The following is a 21,717-nucleotide window of genomic DNA, read 5'->3' as shown; positions in this document are numbered from 1 at the left end:
TTTTATTTACGCTCTGTTATTTTTAATGTACTTGATTTATTTTCAATTAAAAGCTATGATTTTTTTCATAAAATAAATAATTAAAAGCTTAATGTAAATCTAAATATATACATAATACACAATACTTAACATAAAATGACTTATTTATTATGAATTAAAAGCTCAAATTTTATATTAATAATGCATTCAACATAATATTATATATTTACAGAACATTAATGCGACTGAAAACTTTGCTTTAGACTTTGACTGAAAATTTTGTACATGTTCACGATGAAATGTTCGTATTCCAATCTAGACAAGTGGATGTTGCTATATCAAGTCGTGTATAAAATGTCACGCAGATGGAGTGATTCAGTACACGACTTGTTATAATCCTAAATCTAGTTCATTAAACAATGTTGAACAAAGTTCACTAAATAACCTATTTCTTATATTTTGCAATGTTGACTAGATAGGTTTTTATTTATGAAGTATGAGCTAATCAAACAATATTACAGACATGGTATTTTATGTTTTTTTTATTTCTATTTTATTTTCGATAATAAAAAATAAGCAATTCTTAAAATTCCCTTAAATACACCGACGTTTCGGCTGAACCCAGTACGCTGTAATTCATTTTTGTAATTCTGATTGATTTGAAGCTCTTTCAACCTTTTCTTGTATCAATACAATGTACCTGGACATCAAAATTTTTCAGTATTTCTTATATTAGAGTTACATTCATTATTGTTAGTTAAGGTTAAGAGCACTGACAAATCACAAATTTATAGATAATTGAGCCGCGTCATGACAAAACCAACGTAATGCTTTTGCGATCAGCATGGATCCAGACTAGCCTGCGCATCTGCGCAGTCTGATCAGGATCCATGCTATTCGCTATCCGTTTCTCTACTTGTAATAGGGTTTGTAAGCGAACAGCATGGATCCTGATCAGACTGCGCAGATGCGCAGGCTGGTCTGGATCCATGCTGGTTGCAAACGCATTACGTTGGTTTTGTCGTGAAGCGGCTTATATCATAAATGAATCATGCATGTGCGATGAGTGATTTTCACCAATTAGTTTTCAAAATAATGATAATTCATTATAATCTTACGTCTTGGTACTTCCTCCGTCACAGATTCCAGAAAATCTTGAGGCGTCATATAAATTACACCTTCACATTGTACCGATGCAAACTGTTCAAACCTCACTTCTCTATGGGTCTTTGGATTTGAAGTTTTCTGGAAGAAATCGTACATTGTAACAAAATGTAATGGGGGAACATATGATGATGAATGATTACTTGTAGCTTAACTAAAACACCACTAAATTTTTATAATGGACACACCCTGTTTTCAATTTGGAAATGTTCATTGTTATTTTCGGGTGGCGAAAATTAAAAATCAACAGTACAGAGCATATTCAGACTAACTGCACTGATGAAACAAGCTGGCACAGCTCTATACTTGTGGCATGTTCGCAATAAGCATTTAAAGATGCTGAATTTGTTTAATGGATTTTCCCTGCTTTGAATTTGGAACAGTCCATTCAAAGTTTAAAGGATATCAATAAATTTGGCTACTTTTATTGCTATTTGAAGATAAAAAAAAAGTAAAACATGTATGAATATCATATTATATTATGGCTTATTTGGGTACTCAATATATCCAAAACCACAAGTTATAAATGTACTGATCAATGTATGTTTTAAATGCATTCATATTTGAACCAGAGTTTGTTTTTAGGGGGAGAATAAACTATTATAAGTGTCATCATGTAGGTCTTTTAAAAGCTGCTCATTTTAAATTGAAGGTAAAATTTTAATTCATGATCAGGTCAACAAAGTTTGTCATTGAATATTCACTCAGATTGAGATCTTATGATAAACAGTTTCTTAAAACTTGAAATACATTTGAGTCGCGCCATGACAAAACCAATATAGGTTTGCAACCAGCATGGATCCAGACCAGCCTGCGCATCCGCACAGTCTGATCAGGATTCATGCTGTTCACTATTAGTTTCTCTACTTGTAATAGGGTTTGTAAGCGAACAGCATGGATCCTGATCAGACTGCATGGATGTGCAGGCTTGTCTGGATCCATGCTGGTCGCAAACGCATTATGTTGGTTTTGTCATGGCGCAGCTCATTTATATTATAGTGATTCCTCAATTTACATTCTAAACATCCTATGTGAAATTAATTTGTTGGTACTGTCTTGAAACATTACAGATTTTGTCAAAATTTAACACAATTCAGACCAACTCAGGCGCGCATCTATCTTACTGTTGACCATAGCTATTCCAAAGGGACATATTCCAGACATGTTCAGTGTGCTAAACATTAAACATGCCCGCAGTTTAGGGACAAGTTGTTCAATGCAAACAAGCTTGATTCATTTGCCATTTGGGTGTTTCAATTTTTTTACTGTCTTAGGCAGTGAAAAGTCTGGAAAGTAAACTCTTAAAGAAATGAACTGTGCAGAAATTGATAAATAAATGACAACTAAAAAACTGCATAGATAAGTATATTTAATCTTCATTTTTTTTTTCCTTTTGCTTATCCGCAAAATATTCATTTTGTCAAAATCTGATTTCATTATATTTTTCTACCTTAGCAGTATTTAAACAGGGTGGGTAGAGTACACAATTATAAGCATAATAGATGATCATGTTACACGAAAATTCTGCAGAAAGCTGATTTTCGAATATATACCTCCTGCATGGATCGATTTATCTTCAACCTGAAATTGTATATCCTAATATACATAATGATTGATACAAGAATCATGTCCATAGCACGCTTATTGTAATGAAGATTTAATAACAAATGTTATGCATTCCTTTATGATCCAAAAGCAAGCTTCAATATTTGAAACTTAAGTAACCTCTGACCCTCCCATGCTGTTTACCTTGATGAAAACACCTTTCATCATAACAATATAACCCTTATCTATGATGACCTTCAAACATCAAATATAAGAATTATTTCTTTACAACTGAATCAAAATTCTATAAATTCCTGTCTGATTTTGCTTGAAAAAAAGAGAATTTTTATGAATGATTCAAAAGTTTAATTGACAGTCAAATTGGATATAATTATACAGTAACTTGCAATATGTTTTCATAATTATCCTTTTAAAGTGGGTGGAATAACTTTGCAATAAAATGACCTAGATTAACTATATATCATACAGCTTTGAAACTTGATTCTTTAAATTTTCACTCACAAGCTTTAAGTTAACAAAAAAAAGGGGTAACAATCCAGTCTTTCTATTTTTATTATTTTCATAATTTCACATTTTCATCAGATGCAGAAAATCATTTTATAAACTATAAAAAGGCAATCTAAAAAATATTAATTTGTAAAATCTTTGTCTGAGGCTCGTTCTTTTGAGTAAATTTAATCAACATGTTTTGTCAAATCAGGAAAGAAAATGTCAAAAAAAATTTTTTTTTTTAAAGTACACAAATACACAGAAATTCCCAAACATATGGATAATATAGAAAACATCTTTTATTTGGGGGAGTTAGCTAATAAAATTGGGAAAAGATGAGGGTGTTTCATTTTCAAAAGGGAAAGAAGTCTTGCCTTTTAAGCATTACAAATATGTAAAGTATGTATATATACAATTTTGAATAAATGATAATTAATTTGTCAAATAAAATTGGATTTTGAATATCATAAATATCATTTAGAGTGTTTGATAGCAATTACAAAGGCAATGAAATGTGTTAAACATCTCTTATTTATCCTACTAATTAATGTAAAAACAAGAACATAAATGACTTCACTTATTTAATTACCACCATAATTATGTAATAAGTCAAATTCTAATTAGGTATCATTGGCCTATCTATTTCAGTTTCATTACTTTAAATATGTGCAAATTAAATGCATTCACACATATTACATGATACATAAAAGTTCTATACATTAACAATTTCATTCTTAAGATTATTGGTTGATGGTCAATTAATTATAAGGCCAACACTATTTTTTACCATCTAAAGAATGTACAATGAGCCAACACCCAAGTGCAAAAAATAACTTTCTTAAAAAAAATTTCCCACACTTATCTGTTAAAACGCTGTATAAATAATCATGTCAAAATTTGCACCCTATATCTGTATCCCATAATAACATATTGCTTTAACAAAATTATTATTATCAATCTTCAAACAAATCTGTCAAAGTCATTTACACTAATGATTGGACCCTTTGATAATTGTGATAGCATAATGACCAGAAAATCTACACATTCATGTGCATAGTGTGTATGTGTTAAATGCTGATGACCAGTTTACAAGTTTCTTTGATCTAATTATCAGATTAATCAAGTGGGCTTGTGTAAACAGTAGGTATCACAATGACTTTTATCTTGTAAAAATTTACAAGTTGTCTCCCTTGTACCATCTGTACTTGAGATATGATAAATATAGTGAAGACATAAACATAGGAGTACAAAGCATTAAATACGAAAAAATGAGTTGCTATGTGTGTATGTCAATTAGTCTTTGGTTTTTTGCTGGTGATTTTTTTTAATATGTATATGATTTTTGGTGTTTTTTAGCTGTTTTGTTTTTTTGTTTAATTTGCAACATTTTCATAGTCAAAAAAGGCTACTGTAAATTTATTATAAGAAATAAACAACACGTCGGATTGCACCAATGTCAGAAATAACGTTATGTCTATAAAAAGAAAGTGATGAAATCCATAAAAGATATAAATACCTCTGCTTTCTCGACCTGGGCAGCATAAACTTTTGGAAGAAATTTCTCATTTTTGCGATATTTCCGCCATGCCTGCCATGCAACTAAACAAGTACACGAAGTCCCAACAATAATTGTGGTATTCAAACCTGTCGCAGACTTTTTAACAGTATGAAATTGTCGTAAATCTGTTCTAAGACATTTAACATTCAAAATATTTTTTCGCAATGCATTGGCAGCCATTTTAATTGTAAATATTAGGTTGCATCCAGGCTTTCATGCGGCTTCATGTATACAATTTTCCTCTAGTATGGGAACCAGTAAAACCGTAATGACACGCATGCGCACAAGTGTAAAGAAATATTAATACATTCAATAGAGCTAGGTTGTTCATTGTGGATTTTAGCGTTTGATATTACAACGTTGTAACTGTTATACTTGTTACTTACTATTAATTGGATATAACAATTAAAAAAAAACATTTTAAAAATCAAACTACAAAAGTTAACGCACATGCGTTAGAAAACATGGACTTAAAAAGAAATGCAATTTTAACAATATTAGGGATATTTAATGTTTAAGAGGTAAGAAATTGTATTATAAAGTTATGTATTTCAAACAATTGAAAATGAAAAGTAAAGTAAAACAAATTTGTTCTTCTTTTTTATCTTGTATTTTTTCACGTCGTGCAAACTTTGGTAACTGACGAATTTAGTTTTTAATGACCGTAATTTATATATATATAAACCCGACCAATTGAACAAATTCTGGAGAGGGAAAATGTTTTATCGTTTGTATATTTTGCTTTCAACAAACTGTATTATTTCTTTTAAATAAAATGGTAAATGTGTCAATTTTTTCTTTTGAAGTTGAAATATATGCACATCTGAAATCTGACAACGTACGTATTTGACAAACATCTTGACTTTATCTACGTTTAGGAAAATGTTTAAACAATAAACACATATAGTATTAAACTTTTATCACGGTTACATTATCTAGATATATAACAAGATTGCACGAAGAAAATATCACCCTTGTACACATGTATAATTTTTATGTCGGCCTATGATATTTATAAGATACACAATACATAATTTATTTCTAGTTAAGTAAAATTAACATATATAAGTTAAAATAAATTGCTTTATTTTTGCGGAGTGCGCAAATATGTCGTACTTTAATAATTTTAAACAGACCTATTAAAATAATAAGTTTAGCATTGTATGAAATAGGTTTTGAGAGTAAGTTATAGATTTACTTTGCTGTACTTTTGTTACTAGTTAGTCACTGACAATGTATTATTCTTCATACATGTTTTTTACTACACTCTCAAAAAAGTTATCCTTATGATTAGCGCATCTGTGGAAGATTAGGATTAAGTGAACTTCACGTGCATTAAGTCCCGCCGACACTCTCCACACACTTACCTCTATCACATTAAATATGTTTAATAAACTTGTCCATCTCTCAATCTGGAAAAAAAAAAACATTCATCATTTTTAGGGAAATTTTCGAAATAAGTACTGATCACAATAGCGACCAGTGCAGACAATCAGATGTGCCTGCTAATCTGGGTCTGCACTGGTCGTATGGGTAACACTAACAGCAGGCAAAGGGTTAATTTTAAGTAATTTACATACACGTATAAGCACGTACGAGCGAGTTTGGCAGCATGGTGTGAAAAGGGAGAGAGAATCGGGGTATCCCTTGAGAAAAGATTGCTTAATATGCATCTCTGTTGAATCGTTTAAATCCTACCTGATTAAGTAATATCAGATTAGTGATGGTTGTTTCTAAATCCACGCGTGAAACGCAACAATATCTGTGTAGCTACTTTAACTTTTTACTTTTTAATGATTCAGTCTAAGAAAATAACACCTCTTTTTTGCTGAAAGTAAAATCTTTTGTACTAAACATGTAGATAGAGTATACTTACTTCAATTATATTTTATACATTTATTAAAATAAATACAAAATACGCAAGTTAGTTCGTATTTAACATTTATTTGGGGCTTAGTAGTGTCTAAAATTTTATTTTAAATATAACAAAGTCGTTGGAAATACTCAAATTCTAAATACGTACATTTTTTTACTATTAAAAATTCATGCAATTCGAATACGTATTTCTAGTTCTTAATTGACAGGTCATCTCAAACATATTCCCTTCTTTAAATAAAAAGATGAGAAAATGATTGAGAGACAATTAAAATACCAACTGTCCACATACATTTACAAAAGGTGTGAGAAAACAAGTAATTGTTTCTCAATTTAGGTACCTAGTGGCCGGTTTTTCTTAAACATTCCGTCAGGTAATTAAAAACCACTGATGCGTGGCCAAACAGTTTGGACATATGGCAGACGCGGCGTCTGCAGTTGAGAAGTAACTAATCCAACTCGCTGCTCAAACCAATCAACTCGATGTTAATCAAACTTTCTGATGGTCATGTATTTAATACTTCACTAGTCTATAAAGCTTTAATTCGAATGAAAATTGTGTTATAACTTGTAAAACATTTGTCATTACAGGTGATGAGAATATTATCAAGAAATATTGTAACATAGAAAAAAGCAAAAAGGAAAGGATATAGTTGCACACGGATATTTATTGTTTTATTAAAACAGGAACGCGTGCTCATTGGATTATAAACAAGGATACGTCAGTCGGGTTTAATAAAGTGTCTTAACAAAAAAATAGTTAGCTGACCATCTTTAAGATACGCTGGTTCCGGATTTCGGATTTTTCTGAATTTGAAACAAAGTGTTGATATGTTGTGAAGATTTATATATGAAATCAAAATGTGAGGCTGATCAAACAAAATGTCACAGCGACGATTAACTTGCGTCAGAATTTATAATACATGTACTGTATCATAGTGATAAAGTTTGAATTTCATCCTTTCAAAATCTCAAGTAAAGTGTTTGTAATATAATAATTTCATTGGATTATACACGGCATTGGAAATAATCACTGGATTGAATGTGTGACTCGTGCTTAACTTCGTTAAGCGGCCGTTGGTCGCATTCATGTGGTCTAAATAAGCAATGAGCCCCGCTCTGACTGCAAGTGCTAGTTTACCAGCCACGACGCTAACTGGTCCCCAACCAGCACACGTGAACCCTACTTGGAATAACCCACACCCCGAAGGCTGGAGGGAACTAGACGACAATAGGAAGTTTTGTTTCCAGGCACGCCATAATTTATTCTTGGAGATGCATAGTAATGGGACAAGAGGTGTCAAAGACACTACGAAATTTTGTAAGTACAAAATCCTTTGTTTTAAACTCTTTTTTTTCTACACTTTCTGTTACCCTTGAGTGGTTAAAAGTAAACGAAAATGGATCATGTTGATAATAACAAGCCAATCTATAACTATGTTAAATAAATATGTACTTGAACTTTGAGGGACGACCGTGCTTGTTGTAATTTACTAAAATGTTCAAACACCATGCACCATTAATAATCATTCACATCTCTTCGGTGCGCTCCAGGTAGATACCATGCAGTCATGTTTCTCATTAAGATTTTCAGCCTTTAAACACGATTTGAATCTCACTAGTGAGTGTTGACCACGTTCTTGTTTAACACTATGGTCAGACTACAATATAAGTCAAAATAAGCTTCGTCATCATTGCTGTGCTTTGTTTTTATTTTCATTACAATTTTTCAAACTTAATCGAGGCAATGCATCAACCGATTCCGATCAATTTTAGTAATGTAAGTAATGACGCTGCAAGAAACGAAAAGTAATTACATAAAGTAAACTAAATGATTTGAAACGCCAAAAAATATTAAAAGAGAAAGAAAGAAAAACGCCAAAAATTACTATCTCTTTTGCTTGTTTGTCAAACAAAAAAAGGATGACATAAATATACAGCAAATTTGACCTGCATTAACCCGAACCACGAAATTATTTTCACTTAACGTAAGGGAAAAACACTTATAATTTTTAGAGACAGTTTTCATATTTTGCCATTTCTCGTCCATTAAACTTAACTTTTTGTCAATAAACGGGAAGAAAAGCGCCTACTTTCATATATTAGCCTTTCATATATATAAGAATGCCTATAATTTGCATAAATTATCGCGGCTTAAGCAAAAACTGGTGAAAATAAACTATTCTTACTTATCGCTGTTTTCACCCAATATTGACACACTTATGTTCGGAATTTCAAACATTTGTCATTCTTGTGCAGTTTTCTTTCTTTCTTTCAAAATAAACTGGCGCATGTCAAAGGGTTAATGCAGGGACTATACACTAGTTGTTTTCTATAAGATATAAAAACAATACGCAAACGAAGACAAATAATTATTAAAATATAGATAAAAAGCAAAATTCTAAACTTTTTTTTCAATCACGAAACAAATTTGTATTGAGTTTTAAATTATCCCATGATCGACTGGGAAAAAAAACACGACAAAATTACTTCCGCATCGTTTGGCACCATCTCAGATTTGATAGACAATATATTGACTTCTTGCTGTTATAGAGCGTTGTTTCAAAGCCTTCTTTGCCTGTCTGTAGGTCTGTTAAATGCCATTGAAATCATACGACCTTGAGAAGGAGGAGATATTGTAAATATTCAGCATATATTCATTCAATAGTGTTTATAAATATTCAATAATTCTTCATTTGAAAGCTATTTAGTATTGTGTACTATTATGATTAATGAGACCGGAGAATATTAGCTTATATCTCTGTATGAACAGTTAAGGATCTTTCCCGATTATCTAGGTATTTTTCAAATATGTGGGTTAGGGTACTTAGATGCAACAAACAAGATATTTGACGATCTAAAGTATGCGAAACAAAAGTGCACAAAATAACTCTAAATAACGATTGAAAAAACAAACCCACACTTTATGTCTAACAGTGTTGTCTGTCATTTCTCACTTAAGTGATTAATACATATATGTATGGAGATAAAATCGTTTTTAGATCGATTTTCAATATGCCTTTGTAAACAACTATTCCGCCGGCCCGAAAGGAGGTACATTTTCGCTAAAAAATGTACTTTCGCAATTTGTGAATTCATTAGCCATATATTTTTTAATCTCCTACTGTTTATTTATTTTGTTTGTTTAATTTTTATAACAGCGCCTTTAAAACTTGCATCATATTATAATTTTCATGCGGGTTAAACATCGTAATTTCATTTAAGCATTTTGCCTTTTACTTTTTTAACACTTTCGTATGTAGCCATGAATTATTACTACTACTATTTTATAAAGTGTTATGAATGCATTTAATTAAATGGATTGATGAAGCTTCTTGAACGCGGAAGCAAAACCTGTTTAAATTCTACGCATATTTTACCATTGACAAGGTAAATGAATTGAAGGATTGTTGTTTAGGTAAATGACAATTTATGTGATATATAAAGTCTAATGAAATGCTTCAAATAAAACAGAATCATCGTATTTATCATTTGATAGTGTTAAACATGTCGTATTTTGTCTATTCCGTAAGATAAAACACGCACGATTCTCTTTCACGTTCGTCATATATTTTGATTTTCTCAGCCTTTACAATTTACATGACTCTCCTATCCCCTCGAAAATCTTAAAAAATATCAACTAACCCCCACCCCCAATAGAATATGTGTTACCCCCTTGTTAAAATTTTACGACCCCCTCTTGTCTCGCGCCTGGTTCAAGTCAACATGCATTGAAACTTTATTTGAACTCATCCTCTGATGATATTTTACAAATCGTATCATTTTAAAACCATTTAAAAAGTTCCCACAATTAAATTTAAATAGTGACATATCTTAGCAAGTTTTTATTTTGACAAATAACGAGATAGGCATCTTGTGAACGCGGGGTTAGATTACAAACTATTTCAACAGAAGACATTCTTTTAATTCGCAATTATTTCAACATTAATTTACACAATTGCAAAGGGGGAAAAAAGAGAGGTGTACTTGATTAGCAGTCTTAATACTCACGAACTTGATGGGAACGTATGCAATTTGATTGATTCATTAATATTTTGATCGTTTCTTCTCTAATCAATCCGATGATTAAGTCAGACAGTTAAGATCTTTGCCAGTGTTAACATTCTTACTGACAATGTGCAACGTTATCAATAACTTGATCTGAAGTTTAGCTGTTCTTTGCATGTCCATGCCTCAATGTTTCCGTTATTCGGCCGACAATTCGGTAATGAGAGGTGCCGTTCATTTTGTTGTTTTACGGTGTTCCGTTATCATAGATGAGCCGTGATAATCACATTGATGCTAATCTCAAGAGGCGAATTGTAAACATATTACCCGTAACAAATAGTACAAATCTTTGGAACAGGACCAGAAAAGGTCTTTGCAATGTTTAAATTTGTAGACAGATACAAATCACGGAATACTATTAATGCATTTCCTGGAGGGACGGTGAATAATAGTGTGTAAAAACGAGAACAAAGTAGGTTATATACAGAAAACATGACAAAGTTAACATTTAATGCTTAAATTTGTTAAAATCATGCCCAAAGTTCTCATTTAATACAGTCTTCTACAGAACTTCTGCTGAAGAAATATTTTCATTGAGAATAAAATGCACATGCATTAAGTGCAAACAAATCGTAAGCCTAACACCTTGGTATTTGTCTTGCTTTCTTTAAGGTATGCAGTTTTATCTCCTGAAAGTACATAAGTACACCCAGTCTGCAATCGTATCACATTTTCGCAAGTCCCAGACCGTGTTAAACACTTTGATAACAAGAAAACAGTGGTCTCTTAATAACAATATTAGCATTGCAATTTAGTAATAATTGTAGCGGAATTGTATTTCTTCTCTCTATCAGAATTTGTTATTAACATTCAGAATTAGTTGTAAAAACGTTTTGTGTCGGTGCCAAATGACCGCGCATTAATACCGAGCGACGGGAGAAAAAAGCTACGCTAGGAAAAAGAAATCTCTCATAAATTAGAAAAGCCTACAGGAGACCTGGAAAAATTATGATTTCTGTCTATATATCAAGATTTTATGAGTGCGTTCTTTTTTTTTTTCAAGTAGGTAACAATTTCTGCTGAATAGTTGCTAAACATTCGCTTGGGGCAATTAGGCTCAGTCGGTGTAAGGTCAAAGACGAACGCGATATACATTTTATAGCGTAAGATAATGTGTTGTGATTCTAAACGATGATTGGTAATTCGAGAAAAATACTGCTATTCGTTTCCAGTAGCACAAGCGTATTAGTTAGTGCAGTTCTAAACGAACGGTGATGACCAGGTCACTGTGCAAATTGTTGCCTACCGATACAAATTTACATGTAATGAAACATGCGCACTTTTATTTGATTTGAATTTCGGCCACAATAATGTAATAATAATTAATTACAAATTTAAAGAAAAGTCATTTGGTCTATAGCAATTATACTTTTACTCTTTGCTATTACGAAAATGGTAACCCTCTTGCTTTTCTGTTTCACAAAAAACGTTGTATATATACTTTCAACGTGTTTAAACGCGAATTATACAAGTCTCAGTCTAATTTTTCGCCCCAGACCGCTATTTTTTACATCTTGTATGCGCACCCCTATTTAATTACCGCACTTGTAACTTTAATAGGGTGAATGAAACAGAATAATATTTTGCTGGCGTGTTTCAATAGTAAACACTTTCACCATTATAAGGCTGGACTGTGGGTAAAAAGCTGTTAAGAGATGTTTGACTGATCGCTCATATTTTGTTTCATTTTAACAAAAGCAGCAATTATTGACTCGCTACATTTGTAAGAACACGTTACTGTAGAGAAAATAGCAAAGGTTAACTTTTATTAATTAAAGGGCTGGGAAGTAACGAAACTTTTTGAATTCTTTTGTCTGATGGTCCCGATCTTGATACAATGTATTACTGTTAAACTTTTTAAGATTTTCAGTTATCACAGACGAGACATTATAAAGTTGCATACACCACAATTGACCACGAGAGACATTTCACTCAAAACGATGAAAATGCAAAAAAATAAATAAAACAAGTAAAAAAAAAAGTAATCATAGAAATGCGCTTGTATAATGATTAACGTCACGTAACGTTATTTAACGTATACGTGTCAGACGTTTACGTAAAGCGGAAGGACTTGCATGATGATAAATGACTAGATAAGGTACGAAATATGACAACAGCATTGGTTATCCTCTTAAAAATTCCACCATCTCTTGTTGTCGGATGTCGCCAAAATCATCCAACTGAATGGACAGTATTTTATCGTATATATATCAAAACTTGTTAGAACGTAAACTATCGCCTTTTGCTATAACTTTACAACTTTTGAATGCTTCAAACCTATCATATACTAAAATGAACCCAAATTCGTGCGACTTCCCCAAACATCTGACAACTGATACCACATTTAACGGTATTCGCACCTGTTCATTCCTGTTAGGAGGGAGAACGAGATTCGATATTCTTTTTTTAACGCATTTGCTGCAAAATGTAATATGCACATTTGAAGTTTATCAATCGAAAAGCGTTATCACAGTTTATATAAACGCTTGGTAACAAGTTTACCAGGTTTCGTTGTTATTTCTTTCATCTGAGTGTGATTTTAAAAAAAATGATTTTAAGTTAACAGTATACCACTATTTCGTACATGATATTAAGCAAGCCTGGGGGAGTTGATACATTTGAACAAATATTTTAAAAGCCTGCAGTAAATGAAAAGCCATTAGTAAACCTGTCATAATTATCTATGTGTATTTAACGAGCATCTTGTCTTATGTATTTGCTCTAATAAGTCTAGTCTTTATTTTGAACGAAAAACAAAATCGGTAAGAAAAAAATCGGATATTTCTTCGAAACAAACTCTTTACATACATGGACAAAAACTAGTTCATAATATTGATGTATAAATGGGGCTCTTAAGCTATATATTATACTGTATTCAAATCAACTAAAGTAATAAATAAGTTAACCTTACATGATACTTTATAAAGGAGACTTTTGCTTTTATTTGAAAAGCTTTAAGAAAAAAAAACCTCATAAAAACATACATATTGATAAGCATAACTTTGATATCAAAAGTTTTCAATTGCATCTCCTGTCGTGACCACATCTAGTCAAATCTTTTACTTTTGTCAAAGTTGTCAAGTCTTTGTAGTATATGAAATTTAAACTATGCTCAAGTTCAATTGAAGCTTTAAATTGAAGAACATTTATCTACAAACCCTACAGTTAGACTTAAAAGATAAAAGTAAAAAGAAACTTCTTCATACAAAGTAACCACAGGGACAAATAACTATTGAATATTTTAATTTTAAACGGTGCACGAAACACGGTCATGTTTTTTTTAATCTGTATGTTAAATGAATATTTATTTTGATTTTTTTTCTATTTTGATTAAATATTTGAAATTCCATTAAAAGTAATTCACTACTTTTATAAAATATTTGAGTCAATAATTTAAGCCGGAATAGTAACAACTTGGATTGTCTCATTTCGCTTCTTTTTGGCCTTTTCCGTCAAACTTTGGGGAATCGGCAAGGAGTTCCAAATGGCCAGCCTTCTAATTTCGTCCCGTCATTATTCCGTCACATTCCGTATCCTTTCATCGATAGCACTGTCTTCCGTATATCTTTTATTTTTACTCTCAGTTCTACAATGATTTCAAATAATCATATTTTTCTTATTTATTTTCAGGTGTACTTACCATTCTTATAATGAACATCACCGGGGTGAGGTTAAATAATGATAGTAGCCAGCAACTTGGCAAGTGGTCTCAGAATAGTAATACTGGAAAAGAGTGGCGTGGTAAAGGTCAATCAGCTCGTCACGTGATATTAGGGAACTCTACGGGTCTTTTTCTGTGTATGAACGACCAAAGCGTGGTATATCAAACGGTAGGTTTATATACATATGTAAATTCTATTTATAGAGTAAATTATGCATTTTTGTCAATAAATTAAGAGAGCAGTTTAACTTAAAATAAACACAATGCACAATGTCTCAGGATTTCATAGCTTCTTAATAATGTTTCTTGTTAATAAATTCATTGCCTTGAATATTTATATATTTTATAATATGCACACTTATATCGTATTTTTTGTTCTATATTACAGCGGACTTTTAATACTAACCACTGTGTGTTCGACCATGAGTATGAAAACTTTACAGACAGATATTATCGTAAGCTTAATAGTACAATGCCAAAGTGGTATTTAGGCATGAATAAAGATGGATCGATGCGATGTGGTAATGTGACTAGAAAGCGACAGAAAGGTGCTAACTTTATAAAAATATTCGTTGAAGGAAATGACGTTAACAAATCACCACCTTTTCAACCTTTGAAAAAGGAGTGTTGTACAAAAAAGTCGTGCAGAAAAAAGGGATGTACGAGGAAGCGGCGCTGTTATAAAAATTGGTGTAATAAGCATAGAAGACGATTCTTTACGTTAAAACTAAAGGAATTAAGACGCTATTATAAAAGATGTGTTAAAAAGGCAGATAAAGTGAGGCATTGCTCTAACAAAAGAAACAAAGGCATTGATAGATGATAGTGTTTGGTGCGCATGCGCCGGATTTTCAAAATTTGAGATTGCATATACAAGTGCTATTTTTAGTACAGGAAGCGTAATTGTGATTTCAAAAATATTTATTAGTGTGAAGGCGATTGGTACAAGATCGGGCTAATATCTGTACAAATTTCAATAATTGTTCAGACAAGAGATTTGCAAATCTCCCGAAAAAAGTGCCAGTCGAGTCTAGGAAGGAATAGAGGAGAGCTAAACAATAAGGATTTTATTTGTATTTTCATTCATTAAGTATTTATATATATATGAAGAAATGTCTCGGTGTTAATTTGTGTCTAGCAAAAGAACTAGATTGCCAAAAATGGGCAGAAGAACCATAGGTGCTGTTGGTGACATGGACACAAGATGCTTATAAAGTGGAAGACTGTCGTCATAACTGTCACGTGTTATTTAGAAACTGTAAAACACAAAGTGTGTTTTCTACGCAAATTATGCATTCCTCGTTACACTCGTGTATTTATCTATCAAGATCTTCAGTCAGTGATTTGCATGTTTCTAAATAATTTGTATTTTTGTTGCATTTATTTTCCCCAAGCATTTTGATATTTTTATTTTACAAGTATAAAAACTTCATCTCTTTATAAATCAAGCGGTAAACGGAGACGTCACAAATTCCTGTTAATGACATATAAAATACTGCTCTTTGTTATTTATATGGATGATGGTGGCTTAACCAGATTTAAAAAATAGTAGAATTGAAAAAAAAAGAAGAAGAAATCGAAACCATCCACTGACTAATTTAAGGCTTTGCCATTAATTCCATATGCTCGACGTCTTGGTTTAAAAGTAAAATGCTACTATAAATGTACTTTATTATAATATATTGAGTACCTACCTTTAATCAAACGGACCATTATAGGGTAACGGTATCTGTGATTGACAGGGGGAGGTCTGTTCTTGTTGTAGATATAATTTATTGAGAGCCTCCCCCTAAATTAATTTCTTGATGCTGAAGCGTCACGCTAGAAAACTAAATTATCGCCCCCTTTTATAATAAAGATTGAACAAAACATAAAATAGCTGAATTTGGAAAACAAGCTATATATATACATGACAATTAGATTTAATTATATTTTCGAATACTTAAAGTAATCATCAGCATTAAATACCTCAGTGTATATACTCGCATGACGTCGTTTTCTAAATGGTGACGTCATTATTCTTTAAAAACAAAACCGTAACGGTGCGTTATGTATGTGACTAAAGATGCAGTCAGTGTGTAAGAATTGTTTGAATGTTAAATTCTGTTTGATCTTAACTTATTGTGCAATACTTTTTTTATTTACTGTCATTTCAAAAACCTTCGTATTCTTGCTGGATCAACTGTATACATGTTTCCTCTTTTTTGTTTGTTTAACTTTTCATTCAAAGCTACCAAAAACGTTTGCATTTCCGCAATTCAGTAATCTTTTCGTTTTTCTCTAACTTACCGCTTCAACTCTTAATACATACATTTTAGCATTCTTTATATGAAAATAATTATAGGAACATTTTAAGTGTTTCCTTTCGTTTCAAATAATGCATCTACAGCTTGTTTTGTTTTGTTGCGGATTTTTGCTTCTTGCTTTCGTTTTTCGTTTTTCGCATTTATGCATATTTTCAATAAGTGTGTCTTACAAGAAGCTCAGTCCGTCAACAAAATCACCATTTTAGTACTAGAATATTTTATACTGTCATGGACACAAATGGGGGACCAAAACCAAATGAAGATCTTTTTTCTTCAAACTTTCGTCTTAGAACTCGAATTTATCTTGATTTTGATAAAAAATCTTAACTATCTATGTTCAGATCATGTTTGTAAATTTATTCATTGTAACAGAGTACCTTATTTTGTTAACCCTATATTTTCTTATTATGAAATCCCTGTAGTGTCCACTGTCAGTATATTGTACTGTTTCCTCTAACAGTAAGTCAGTATTTACTACAATAGTCTCCCGCTATAAATATGTATAGTTAAGTTTGTCATTTTTCCCGACGAGTGCCATTTTAAATGTCTGTTTTTTGCAAGCTGAATTTGTACCGAACACTCGTTACTATAGTTACTTAAACAATGTCACATACATTACATTTATCCTTAACGTATAGAAACCATGTCACACACGTTACATTTTTAGTAGCATCTCTTAAAAGGGCAGTGGCACAATATTTTCCTTCTTTGAAGCCAAGCTTATACCAAAGGATTATTTATGATAAATTGTTAATAAACGTTTTGTATATTTTGTTATCATATACAGAAAAGAGTGCAAACTTAAAAAAAAAGCTTGAGACCTCAACAGATATTATGTTAACACTTATCATTAAATATTGTCAATTAAACATTTTATATTTACAAATATGACATAAGTCTATTTATTATTGTAAATTTCATCAAAATGTTTGTTTTTGTTTGTTGATGGTTTTTCTTTTTTTATCAACAAAAGCAAAGGAAAATTATATTTCTTTTCGCGTATTGTTCTCTCATTGTTCTGAAGTTAGCACTCTTTTCTGTACATTGTTGTAAATGTTTTACATTCTTGTACATACTTGAATGGGCTATAGTTCATTCAAATAATAAAATTTTAAAAAATCTGATCTAATACTGCTTTCGTTTTATTTGTGTATTTGAGTTTATTTATACCCGCCGCCAGTTGCCCAAACGGGCGAGTCCTCCAAAAAAGTATTAATCATTTTATATTTTGGAGGATTGTGCAAGATACAGAAACATGTCCAATTCCATAAGTTTTCTTTAACGTGCCAAGTGTTTAAGCACCCATACACGGGACCTAGATTTAAAGTCTCATTCAAAAGACTGATTAGTAATTTTAGTTGGCCAGCTCAGGAATCGAATCCACAAAATTCTGAAAATTCAATTCCTGAAAAAAAGCACCAAATAGACGCCTGGTATTTCGTGCAAGCATTTCTTGTTGTGTCATCTAAAATAAAATGACTAGTATTGCAGCAGACGTTCAGAGTCTGTTGAATGGTAGTGTTGTATTACTTGTACACATCGGTTGGAAAATTTAAAAGATACCATAGCATTTGTATTTCATCTACAGGAACAGAATAAAGAATTTATGAAGAAAGCATTGACTACAAGAATCCTTTAAAACAGGGATATATCATGTTACCATGAATATTTGGGCAAACTTTGCATTTACAGTCATATAACAGTGTATATACATGTAGTTATTATTTATTAAATCGTAATATATTTGCCAACTTGCCTTGCCTGGCCAAACGTGTTTTCATCACTGTTAACTCTTGGTTTAAAACGGCACCGCTATTCTAGCCTTAAAATAATATTTGAAGATGGATTAACAATCGGCATTGCTGTTTGATGTCTATCAAATCTTACTGTATTGTGATTAGTAAAGTGAGAAAAAATAACGAATATCTGGTCAGTATGGCCAGACATGGGGTCTTCGTATACCTGGGATTAAACTCTCCCACACAAAACTCTTACAGTGACCTTGACGTCAAGTTACTTAAAGGTTAACTGGCATTAAAGTACAATAAAATTAATGAAGTAAGTTATTTAAGTAAAAGTGTCTAAGAATTGAAAAAGAATTGAATATGTATTATACATTGTAGCTGTTTGTTTCGAAAGTCTTTTTCTGGATGTTTAATTTCATCAATTTTGTGTTAATTTTAATATTTGAAAACTTCTGTAATAATTTATCGTTATAAGATAAATTTTGAATCCAAGAATGAAATAGATCTAGTATATGTTCGTATTATGAACATTATTATGATTATGATTATTATTATTATTATATTTGAATTTTTAATTGGTCAAAAAAAAAAAGCTACGCCTTTTTTTACTGGTTTGTCTAAGGTACTTTATCATTGATCGAAACATTTGATTTAACGTCATAATATTAAGTATACGCAAAAATACTATAAAATCCCGTTTCATCCAATACAACAATTGTCCCTCCTTTAATTTTGTTACGTCCCGGCACAGACATTAAATACGACTGGACGCCGATTGAATACCTACCTCGCAATACATACTTATTACAGGCAAATGACTTTTTGATTTCTTAATCTTTTTAAACCAATTAAGTCTACCTTAAAGTCAGATTTTCTTTTGAAGTAACCGAATCAAGTTGAACGGATAGTTTTAAAAAAGGTCACAATATCGCAGATGTCGTGAACCTACAATGTTCGCTAAAGTCCAAATTAAATTTGGCGTAAGTTTGTTTTAAAATCTGCTCGTTAAATACTATACAGACGGGGAAGGGTTTCTAATCAAGCGTGTAGATCTTCGACACAGGTTAACCACTTGTAATGTAATTAATTATAATTTAATTGATTATTTCCGAATTTTGAACTATCTCGTCTTTTGTGTACATATATTCGGATGACCGTTTAGACAAACTATTAGCCCCTAACCTCGCGTGCCAAAAGTCATCGCAGTGTCAATTACTACAAGTATAAATGTTATCAAATTGGAACATGATTATACATAAACTGTCAGTCCTACCGCATTTTTTTGTAGAATTCGTCTCTCGTCTCTGCCATATTATAGCGTTTTGACTACAATGCTTTTTGCCAAAGGAACTATTTGAGAGACTTCAATACGCGGATCCAGTGTTATTTTCGGGACATGTAAGTGATCTGTATGCTAAATATCTTTTATGGTCTATCTAAAATGGTCGATATTTCAATATGGACTGAAACAATTTTAAGTTTTAGTGAAACTTTTAAGTAATCTAGTGAAAGTGTATGCCAAAAGATGTATCGCCTAATTTTGGTCTGCACTGGTGGCATGGGTAAATAAAATGTGTTGTACTCTATTGCTAATTTATAAATAAACATATAGTAATTATAATGCCAGTTTTAATACAGTGTTATAAAATATTTGGCAATTAAAATGGTTAACCATCAATTACTTTTACCATTAGCAACTCATCTTCCCTAATGCATTAAGTTACAAATACGTTGGATACAAGAGTGACTTTCAGTTAGGTTCAAGCAACAAATATATTAATTTACAATAACAATATGTTTGGTGCTTCTTGCTATCAAATTTGGAGGAAATAATGAGCAGTTGAAGACTAATTTTTATATAATCTATATTCTACGACTTAGAAAACTTTTACAACAACCAACTTGAAAAAGAAAAAAAGAAAGGTAGAAGATACCTAATTATCTCATTACCATGTAGATGTAACTGGACATTCAGATAGTGAAATGGCCTTAATTCGTCAAAAACAATGTTTCTTTTACAGAAAAGGTAAGAATCTCCTATCTTGTATCAACATGAACAGGGGCAAATGATTGATTGTAAATTAAGTGGAAATATAAGTCACTGCAAAAGCAACGCTTTCTGCGGCCTGTCAGATAGACGGTTTGGCTAGAGTTTTGAAAGATGCCAAAGTTTCTTAAGGGTGTAAGGCGTTCCATAATATCACAGACGATGTCACGAAATAAAAAAATCCTCGTCTGTTTTAAAAGGCAACAGTTTCTGAGACTGTAAAGTGTTGTATTTTCAGGTACATTGTACATGTAAGTAATACTAGGTGTCAAATAATTGTATGTATTAGTTATAGCGGTATAAGCTGTGAGGACGAGTGGGCATGTATCTTTATGTTTAAAAAAGTCCGAAATTCCCCGGAAAAGCGCAACAGGAGACTTTATAATTTTTATAACATTATTCAAAAGAGCGTCCATTTGCTTATTATGAAGCCTCCGGCACACCGACATGGCGTTCACACAGAAATCTAAAGGGATATTTTCCGGAAAACGCCGCAGTCTAATTAATAACCCCAATGTCTGGTTTTGACAAAAATGCAAATTTCAGCTAGCCATCAGACCATCCTGCTTTGTGTATTTCCGGTAAGTTTATGGAGTTTGTACTGCGTTCACATGGCGTTCATAGCCCGGTCCGATGTATTATTACAACTGTAGTGCATTCTTAGAGTGTGTACTAAGATTATAAGGCTACTACGGCGTTCATGCAGCATCCGCACGTCGACTGCAATGGCGTCCTGAAACTGGTCGCACTGCAATCTCTTCAGGCCCCATGTTCAAAAAAAATTTAAGGATCAAGATCCTGATCTTTTCTTTGTGAACACGGGGCCTGTGTCGCTATTAAATCACCAATTTCACGCTAAAGAATTTACGTGCGTTTATACGGCAATTTTGCGGCATTCTTTATATGTTCATAGAACGTAATTTGCATGTTGAAGGGGTTTCTATCGCGACTATTGGGTCACTATGGCGTTCTAGTTTCGGACGCATTGAGAATGCAGATCATCGGCGTTTTATTTTTTCAAGTTCAAAACAGTCGCCTTGGCTCGAAGTTCTGGGACAATGATGGTTCCTCACGGGGACTCGAATCGTTCCCAACTCGACCCAACGACGTCCATGGCGTTTCCAATCCATCCTAGGTTGCCCTGGGAACGCAGTAATGACGAAGGTCCGCGGTGACGAAGGTTTGACATTCATTCATTGAATAATGTAAGGCAAAACTTTACACAATATATCTAAAATGAATAACGTACCCGGCTACTA

General features: G+C 32.1%; 2 protein-coding genes across 7 annotated transcripts in view; one reads left to right on the top strand and one right to left on the bottom strand.

The window, feature by feature from the left end:
• Positions 1–5,000, bottom strand: part of LOC132718740 (calcium uptake protein 3, mitochondrial-like) — a gene marked incomplete at its 3' end in the record, with an annotated part of 89,597 nt that extends 84,597 nt beyond the window's left edge. For 3 of the 4 annotated variants that reach the window (XM_060702460.1, XM_060702463.1, XM_060702464.1), the window contains 2 exon segments: positions 1,098–1,224; positions 4,715–5,000. In XM_060702460.1, the coding sequence (XP_060558443.1) occupies positions 1,098–1,224; positions 4,715–4,936 (349 nt within the window). 4 annotated transcript variants of the gene reach the window in all.
• LOC132718741 (uncharacterized) overlaps positions 1–17,790 on the top strand; it is a 42,454-nt gene extending 24,664 nt beyond the window's left edge. For 2 of the 3 annotated variants that reach the window (XM_060702467.1, XM_060702466.1), the window contains exons 2-4: positions 7,223–7,952; positions 14,330–14,529; positions 14,749–17,790. In XM_060702467.1, coding sequence (XP_060558450.1) covers positions 7,739–7,952; positions 14,330–14,529; positions 14,749–15,183 — 849 coding nt within the window. In that variant the 5' untranslated portion in view covers positions 7,223–7,738 and the 3' untranslated portion in view covers positions 15,184–17,790. Of the gene's footprint in view, positions 1–5,097; positions 5,278–7,222; positions 7,953–14,329; positions 14,530–14,748 lie in introns of those variants that run through there. The other variant, XM_060702465.1, reaches the window with a different exon arrangement.
• Positions 17,791–21,717: the final 3,927 nt, after the last annotated feature.

Source organism: Ruditapes philippinarum, unplaced genomic scaffold, assembly GCF_026571515.1.
Source record: "Ruditapes philippinarum isolate M1 unplaced genomic scaffold, ASM2657151v2 ctg746_1_1_1_1, whole genome shotgun sequence".
Lineage (NCBI taxonomy): Eukaryota > Metazoa > Mollusca > Bivalvia > Venerida > Veneridae > Ruditapes > Ruditapes philippinarum.
Note: the sequence above shows the minus strand (reverse complement) of the source record. Positions and strands in the feature narration are given on the sequence as shown.